The sequence below is a fragment of the Hevea brasiliensis genome, chromosome 7, assembly GCF_030052815.1.
Source record: "Hevea brasiliensis isolate MT/VB/25A 57/8 chromosome 7, ASM3005281v1, whole genome shotgun sequence".
NCBI classification, from domain to species: Eukaryota; Viridiplantae; Streptophyta; class Magnoliopsida; order Malpighiales; family Euphorbiaceae; genus Hevea; species Hevea brasiliensis.
In genome coordinates, this window is record NC_079499.1 from 51,312,727 (window position 1) to 51,322,121 (window position 9,395).

Below are 9,395 nucleotides of genomic sequence, written 5' to 3' on the forward strand. Positions count from 1 at the left end.
GGAACAAACATGATTACAATCTTTCTGGATAAGTCATGTCTTTATTGTGAAGTATCCTCAACTGTGAACCTATTTATAATACTTTGTGCTAGAAATACTGTCACTCATATTCTTAACAACTTAAGAATAGAATTTCTAACAAAATATCAATGGACCTTTTCTATTAGACATAAATATATTATGTAAACAGAAAAGTGAAAATGCCTTTTATTAATAAAAATATATACAAGATACATACTAAAATGATATGCTCTAGGGCATACTACTAACATGTTTTCTCTTCCTTCCTTAGTTAAATCTTGAATTGAGGTTAAAATGAGTGAGTATAACATGAAATTGAAAGCAAATGATAAAAAACTTTGGAACCCTCATTTTGATAGCCTTAGTATCCTTAAGGGTTTGGTGAATTTTGAACTATAATCATGATTAGTGATGTTGATTAAGGAAGTTACATATACTAGAATTTGATTGCATGTGTATGTTTGTGATTGATAATTTGAATTAGGGTTTTGACCTAACTATTGGAGATTTTGTGTAATTGCTGAAATTTGACTTTGTTGAGACGAGTTGATGATGTTTAGAAGTGCCATGAATGCCAATTTGTAGTTTGGGAGTTGGAGGAAATGAAATTTGAAACTGTACATTTCTTTGCACGTTTGGGACTTTATAATCCAGTGTATGTTTTAAGCCATGATTGAAATTGTGTTGCACCAATTGGTATGAGGCCAATTGGAGGTGAAACTAGACCCAAAATGCTCTATTTTTCATGAATAATCCATGCCTAAATTCTCTCCATAAATTGACCTAATTTCTGTTCCAATCCGGCTGACCATACAATGAACCCAGAAAAATGACTAAATGAATAGTACATATTCATTTGGTCATAACTCCCTCTAGACAGATCCAAATGACCTGAATTTTATACCATTGGAAAGCTTAGACATAGAACTACAATTTTCGTAGGGGACACAGAGCCTAGAAATGCCTCTAACCAAACCAAATTGTTGGACTAAATTAAGTCACAAAACTATCCTAAACCATATTGCCCAGAAATTGCTAGACATAGGCTTACCTGACCAATTTTGGCAAAAAGGTCATAATTTGGTCTACAAAAATCTAAAGGCAATGACATCAGTGGAAAAATTTCCATAAGACATCAATATAAAATATTGGTATTTTGACTAAAATCTAGAAATCAAGGGATCTAGGTTAATTGGCTAGATAAAGTTAGTATGCAAATTCTGGAAATTGCCTAAGTGACCACTTGACCCCAAAACAGCATTTTAGTCATATCTCCCACTAGAAAACTCCAATTGGGATGAGCCATATTGTTCTGGAAACCTAAGGGACAAGGCTCCAACCTTGTTTTAGATACTTTCCTCAAATTATGAATGTAAGAACCCTAAAAGTTAAGTTAAAGGGTACATAATGACTTGAACTGAAATCCTGGTCGCACAGGGTACATAAATTCAGGCTAGTGATTTGACTATAAGTAATTCTACAAAACCTGAAAAATTGCAATTCAAAATTCTGAGTGATCATAATACATATGGCAACAAATTCTATGAAGAACGCTAGGCCTAAAAGTGGCTGCAACATATTCAATTAAATTGGTAAAGTGTAACTCTAAAATCTGCCTAGCTAAGGAGCCAAAATTAGGAAATGAACCAGTTATGGTTATTTGGCCATAACTTGAGTTCTAGAAATCCAAATGACATGATTCAAAAAGGAAAAACAAAGGCAAGACATAGAGGAACACCTTCCATGAAGGAAGTATGGCCAAACAGTGGCCACAAATTGATCAAATTAATAGGTAAAATTAAGATATTAAACTAAACCTAAAGAAAGGTTTATGTGACAAATTATCTTATGGTAAGGTTTTAACCCTGATATGTTGCTAAATATTAAATTACATGAAATAGGTATGTGGGACCCACTTTCCCACTGCAACTTGACATGAAATTTCTAATTAGAAATTAATAATGCTTAGTTGCCCAAAGTAAACTTAGGTTTATGTATATAGTTTGGATCGATTCATATACCAATTAGGGACTACAGATAGCTGTACTGCCTATATGAATAATCATTGACCGATAAAATATATCTGATATGATTGTTCTACAGGATATATGTCTGCCCATTGGCCATTGTGCCTAATTTCATTTCTGGCTTTAAAAGCCAGCTCGCTAGCCTTGTGCCTGACATGACAGTTATATACAGGATAGACATATGGTTATCTAACCAGTATACTCCCGTGTATCTAGCTTTTCTAGTTTGTTATAGGTTACTTAGGCATTGATATGATTTTAAAAAGACTGAAAATGAAATAAATGCATAGATAAGATCCTGATAAATAAATTGATTCCAAAGTTAAATAAATCTGTAAAGACTTAGAATTTATGAAATTTGCCTAAAATTATTATTTTTAATTATTTAGTTACTTTTATTTAAAATTATGCACCACTAAGTAATTCGCTTAGCGAGTTGGTTTTCCATCGCGTAGGTATTAGAGACCAGATATAGCCACAGCAGCAGCTGCAGCAGTAATGCCCTGACCGAGATTGACCAGATTTGCCAGTGTTTGCTAGTCACTTCAGCAGTTTATATTTTGTTGGTAGGGCCCATGTATTAGATTTTGTATTTTGATTTATTGTACATAAACATTATGTAATTACATTTTGAGATTGTAAATGAAATTGTAAGTTATTGTGTATAAACTTTTATATGAATGATTATGAGTAAATTACGTGAATGTTTGATGACATAACATGACATGGAAAAATATGAATGGAATATGATTATGTTGACAGGTAAATATTGGAACCCGCTAGATGCTAATAAAATAGAGGAGGCTCTGTCCGGATTTCCACAGAAATAATTTGTGATAAAAAATTTTTGTTTACCCCATATTTTTTATGAAGTTTAAAATTAACAATGGATAGGACAAGATAAGATCAGGTGCTCCGGCACCAAATGTGGCACGCTTTACTCGGCTACACTGTAGACGGGTAAGGGGCGTCACAACATTTGCATATATTTCATTATCTTAACCAATGATTGATAGTGTGTGTGTATATATATATATATATATATATCTTAATTAATTTATAATTTTAATTACTTACATTGTTAAATAATTGTTTAATCTATTTAATAATTCTCCTATATATTGATGGTTAAAAATATTGGAATATCATTAAAAAGAAAAAAATTTTAAATTACACTCAATTTAAAGTTATTAAAATTATTGTTGACAGAGAACTAACTTTTAATATATGTTAATTAAAAATATTAAAATTAATTTTAAATTAAATTTCATATAAAATGAGGGTTAATACTATTCACCATTCTAACTTTAAGGTTATTTTATTATCGTCTCTTAATTTTAATTTATATCATAAAAATATTAAAATTTTAATCTAGTATCACCTATAATCCCCTTATTTAGATTCTGCATAGTATTTTAACCAGAAATTGATCTAGGCATTCATAAGTAAATTAGACAATAAAAAATATTTACTCTCTTTATCTTGTAGAAAGAATGGTATTTTTAATAATGATTGAAATATTATTGATAACTCTTTTATTTTATCTAAATTTTTTTTATCTTTAAATAGATTAAATATTGAATTACTTTTTATCATGCTAAATCCATCTAGACATGTGTAAATCAATTTTTGGCCAAAATACAAACATTGAATGCCATTAAATTGAAATTTTAGTACTTTTTTTTTTATAAATTATAACAATAAAACAACCTTTAAAATTAAGAAATGATAGATGAAATTAAGCCTATAAAATAATTTTCTAACAATATAATATATAAATATTAAAACTTCTTCTAACTTAACTGAATTGATCAACAACACCTTTAACTTGATCTTCTCAAGAATTAAAAAAGAAAAAATAAATAATAAATATCCACATGCGTTTAGCTTAATTTTCATTAATAATATTAATAACAAATATAATATAAAGGAAAAAGAATTCAAACTGTGAAACATATCATGTTTTTTCCTTTTTTGTTTTCTTTAATAGATAGAAACAGATCATGTTCATAATAATTTAATTTAACCTTCGTCTAATTAAAATAATCAAAATTAAACAAAACAAATTATTAAATTTGAGAAATTAGGTAAAAATTTAAACTTTAATGCAACTTTTATTTTATAGAGAGAATATTTTCTTGAATTAAATTCATTATCTCTAAATTACTCTTTTTAATATAAATTTTATTAATTAAAGGGTAATTTGATTGATTTCTGTAAGAATATCCTGTCCAGTTAAGGCACCGAAATCTTCTTAAGTTTCGTTCACGGATCTAAAATTATCATGACTCTATTTGTGCAGACTTTGAGTTTGCCAGACCCATTCTTAGAGCAGAGCTATTTTTTACGCAGGAACGAGACTCAAATCCGAGACCACACAAACTGTTGCGAAGTTCTTATACTAGTTGATTTGAAAATGATATTCTGTCCAATCAAGACATCGAAATCCTTTTAAATTATAGAGGACTCCAATTATTATTTTTTTTAAAAATAAACTCTAATTATCAATTTTAAAATAAAAAGGAAAATATTATTTTTTTAAAGATGAAGATAATTAGTTAATATCATTATTTTATAATTTTTATGAAATAAAAAATTATTATTCAAAAGTTAAATTAATTACGAGAGGGAATCCTCACCGGCACGTATTCAGAGGGTGCCACGTCACTAATATAGAGAGAGAGAGATAGAGCGTGCAAGAAGGGCTATGTTTATCTTCTGTTCTATATTGCTTTGTCTCCATTTAAATATCTTCCACGGCTGCCTTCTTCTTCCTCGTCTCTCAATCATCTCTCAATCGGCTCTTTCTGCCATTTTCGTGAAACCTTAACTCGTCTCTCTCTCTCTCTCTCTCTCTCTCTCTCTCTCTCTTTTCCTTTCAGCGCTAGGAGGCAGAAGCTCTAGTTTGCAAGAAGAGCTTCCGATTACGGAGCTGCGTAGTTTTTAGCCAACGGATACACTCTCCTCTTCTCGGTATGTTACTTTATACCCTTTACTCTATAGTTCTTGAAATTCTGTTTGTTTTATTTTTCCTGTTTTCAGATTTTTCTCTGAACGCAAAGTGAAAGTTTTGATCTTTTGTTTTGATTTTTCTCTATGATTAGGCGCTTCTGTGTTTGTTTCAGAACTATATAGCGTTGTTGAAACTAAGTTCTACATGTTCTTGTGAAAGTGGGGATTTTTAACGTTTTGAATACGTGAAGGTGAAACGATTCTTTAAATTTCTCTGTTCCAATAAAAAAAATCCGTTCTAATGTTTAATGTTTATTTGCTTGTACGGTAGTTCAAGTACCATGAGTAAGTTATGCTAGCTTCTTTGCTACAAGGAAACTAAAGAAATGATTCCTTGCTTTATAAATAATTTTAGTTTGGGCTCTTTTGTTTAGACCAGAAATCCTCTGTACCATTAAAAGCTTTTTCTATCATGGCTCCATTTATGTATGTGGGAATCAAAATGATGCAGTTCGAGGAAAATATGAGAATCCCTTGATATTATTTTAGTTTTGTTGGGTGGCTAGGTGGGTGGGTGGGTGGGTGGCTAGAATTTGGCGGTGGCATGTAATTAAATCTCCATTTACCATCTACCTTTCGAACAAGAGACCTGCTTCCCTGAAATATTTATGCCAGGAATTATATGGTTTTTCCATGATGACATTATTTTTCTAAGGTGGCGTTGATTTCATATTTTTATTTATTCATTTTCTGTGCTGCCTTCCTTATCTTTTTTGTTCTTTTTCTTATCAGTCGTTGATTACAAGACACTTTTATTACCTTTATTACCTGAAAAACCTAAGGAAATCTTGGCTTTTGTGTAGAAGAGTGACGTGATCATCCTCTCACATAACTTGCATGATGATTTTGTTTGCCTTCCAAATCCATGTCCAGCTGTTTTTTCTTGTCTCTTTCTGAGTCATGCTTTCTCTAGATCGAGTCTGTTGTCCCGAATTAGCAAGTTGCCTGGAGATAATATACTAATACTGATTATCTGGTCTTAATTCGATTCAATTTGATTCCATATATCAGTTGTTAAGATTGATTCTTAGTTAAGTTGCAGCTGGATCTTGACACAGACGATCCAATATAATTACGGATTGTGTACAGGTGTTTTTGACTTGAATCTTGATTATGTTGTCTCATCTGCGTCCACGAAAAATGGCTTAAGCAAATTGGATTTGGTCATCTGAGTATGGCTTGTTGCGGCTCTGCCATCATATTTTTTCGGGTCTAGGATTGTGGTTTGCTCCCATACAAAATGAAATTTTCTCTAACTTTGAGTTTTGAAGAGTGCTCGTAAAGTCTAAACATTGATCTCGGGTTACCTCCCCAAAATGGTTTAAGCCAATTGAGTTTGTCTCTCCCTGCTTATATTCTTGTAGTAGATTTTCAGTGTAGAACTCCAACAAAACGGGCCAGACTACAATAAATTAATGACAATGACTTGATAATTCAAATCAATTGCCCCATATGATGGATACAGCCTATCTTCTAGAAATAAGGAATCTTTTCCATTTAGTGCTGTAATTCTTGACCACAATATTGATAACTTTGGTCTTGAAGAATTAATTAGTGCAGAGTTAGATGAATGGTTGATGAGGCACGTAATCTCTGTGCTTGTGGTGGATGTGCAATTTGGTTAGTTAGATTTTATGTTGGCCTAATGCTCACAACGAATATGCAGTGCCTCTTTCCACAAATAGTGGAGAAAAGTAAATTGCAATCCTCTCAAGTAGGTAAAGGTAGAGCAATTAGGAAACTCCAGCTACCTTAATTAAATCTTGTGAATATTTAGTACGTTTGAAATTTTATAGATTGCAAACTCTGATAAATGCTATGCAGCAAGGCTTCAGTAAGGCTGACATCAAAAGAGGTTCAGAAAGATTGCTATGATCAATGCGTGAAAGGCATGGATTTTTTTAATGTCCCATATATAAATTATTAACTCTCTAGAAGAGGAACAATAATATTCTATCTATTTGTGATGCTTCTCTGAAACTTTCACAATACTTAATGCATTTTAAAATTGTTTGGAGATATATTTGGGGGACCCATTTATCAATTAAAATAGCCAACTTGCCTTGTATTGCCTGGTGACCCATGTTTTTCTGCCATCAGCTCCTGTAGACATTAAAGCAAATAGCAATAGCCATATTTGTACTTTTTTTTTTTTAAGGTTTATGGAGGAGATTGGAGCTTTGATCTTTAACCAAATTAAGTGCCAGCTACCACCAGGCTAAACCTGCCGTTGTTTAGTTACATATTTTGTTTGTACTCTGATAGATTTTTCCAAGCTTGAAAATTTATGTTGGTTCATTTATGTTGGTCTCTATTTTTTGGTGTGTGCTTTCAGATCTAGGCAGCGAAGGAAAGCCTTCGTGAAACAGGCACGATGGCCACAGAGCAGTATGTAGAATCAGCAATAGCTGAAAATGATTATAACATGGAAGATATATCACCTGTAGAGATCTGCAAGTCTTCTGACACTGTTGTGGATTCTGATGAGAGTCCCTGTAATGGGTTTGATTGCAATATTTGCCTGGATTCTGTGCAGGACCCAGTGGTTACACTTTGTGGTCATCTTTACTGCTGGCCCTGCATATACAAATGGCTTCATTTCCAGGGTATCTCTGCTGAAAACGATGATCTGCAGATACAGCAGCAATGTCCTGTATGCAAGGCTGAAGTTTCTGAAGACACCTTGGTTCCACTCTTTGGACGAGGCCAAACTACAAAACCCTCTAAAAGGAAAGCCCCTAATCTGGGAATAATCATTCCTAAAAGACCTTTCGGTCTTGCTTGTGGATTTGATTCACCAAGATCATCTTTCGCAAGTAGTACTCCACGCCCAAGTCCATCCCAGCAAATTCATCACCGAGGTTATCTTCATAATCAATCTCAATTATACTACTCTCAGCCTGGAACAAGTTACCCTGCTGCTACGTCAATGCTCAGCCCACATGTGGCAGCGGCAAACATGTACGATCCAATGATTGGAATGTTTGGGGAAATGATTTATGCATGGGTGTTTGGTAACTCCATAGCCAATATTTACCGCTACCCAAATTCATATAATCTTGCAGGAAGCACCAGTCCTAGAATGAGAAGGCACATTTTGCAGGCTGACAAGTCTCTTAGCAGAATCTGCTTTTTCCTCTTCTGCTGTGTATTTTTGTGTTTCCTCTCATTTTGATTTGTTGATATATATACCTGTAAAAATTCACAAGTACATTATAGACACAGAATCAGCCGGTTGTATTAGGCACCTTAACTATTGCATATCCTGTGCTGCGCCTCCGAAATTTGTAATTACGAATCTTTTTCTGAGCCGAATGATTGACGTTTCACTTGGAGTTGGTTGAAACGATAAGGGTAAATTATAATTTAGTTATTGAGGTTTTACAAAACATACATATTAGGTCTTGTATTTTTAAAGCTCCTTTATTTAATTTTTGACATTTTAATAAATATGTAGATTAATTCCTCTTTTCGCGTTTTTGTTTAAATTACCATTAATTAAAAAAAATCAAAATGCCTTTTATTTATGATTTCGTATAAAAAAATAATTGTTGAAGTTTTGATTTATTAACAAAATAATCCCTTATGTTGTAAAATTAAAAATTTTAATTATTTGAATTTTTAATTTTATAAATAAAAAATTTTTAAATTACAAGTTAAATTTTTTAACATAATCAATGGTTAATTTTACAATATAACTCTTAAATTGTATTGTTAAAAACTTAAAATGTTTAAAATGTAAGGATAAATTTGTAATTAATAAAAATATAAAATCTTAAAATAATTAATTCATACTTTAATAATTATAACTATTTACAAACTAATTTTTATATGTTTATTACTTACAAAAATATAAGAACTTATTTTTAAATATTTACAATATTTATGGATCATTTTTTAAAATGGATGAATGATTTTGTAATTGACTAACATTTTTAAGGATCGTAAATAAATTAATCTATGTTTTTAATAATTATACTTTATAGGGACTAATTTGTAGGTTTTTGTCCCACCTTGCGATAACTTTGGTTTGATTCTAACAACGAGGCTAACCAGTAGATTTATTAAAATATCAAAAACTAAATAAATGACTTTAAAAATATAGGGACTAATATGTAGATTTTTTCACATTTTAGAAATTAAATTATAATTTATCCAAATGATAAAGAAAAAAAAATGTAACAATTTTTAAATCATTATAATTAAAAACATATAAATTTTAATTTTAAGGATGGATAAAGGTGGTCACCATCTCTATGCAAAAATTAATTACTTAGGTCTACCTGGTTATGATGGAATAGTTTGCTAGCAATAAGGACTCCCAGCGGAAAGGCC

General features: G+C 31.4%; 1 protein-coding gene across 4 annotated transcripts; it reads left to right on the forward strand.

The window, feature by feature from the left end:
• Window positions 1-4,780: 4,780 nt before the first annotated feature.
• Window positions 4,781-8,406, forward strand: LOC110636298 (E3 ubiquitin-protein ligase RMA1H1). Of its 4 annotated transcripts, none has more exons than XM_058150096.1 (3): window positions 4,781-5,021; window positions 5,153-5,251; window positions 7,396-8,406. In XM_058150096.1, the coding sequence occupies exon 3, from the start codon at window positions 7,435-7,437 to the stop codon at window positions 8,233-8,235; it is 801 nt and encodes a 266-aa protein (XP_058006079.1). In that variant the 5' UTR covers window positions 4,781-5,021; window positions 5,153-5,251; window positions 7,396-7,434; the 3' UTR covers window positions 8,236-8,406. The 4 variants fall into 4 exon arrangements, with proteins under 4 accessions (XP_058006079.1, XP_021641643.1, XP_021641641.1 ...); XM_021785951.2 differs by lacking the exon at window positions 5,153-5,251 and adding an exon at window positions 7,219-7,289; XM_021785949.2 differs by lacking the exon at window positions 5,153-5,251 and having other exon boundaries at window positions 4,783-5,021.
• Window positions 8,407-9,395: the final 989 nt, after the last annotated feature.

Excerpts from the sequence above, each read along its gene's own strand:
- LOC110636298 (XM_058150096.1), top strand. The coding sequence starts at position 7,435 with ATGGCCACAGAGCAGTATGTAGAATCAGCAATAGCTGAAAATGATTAT.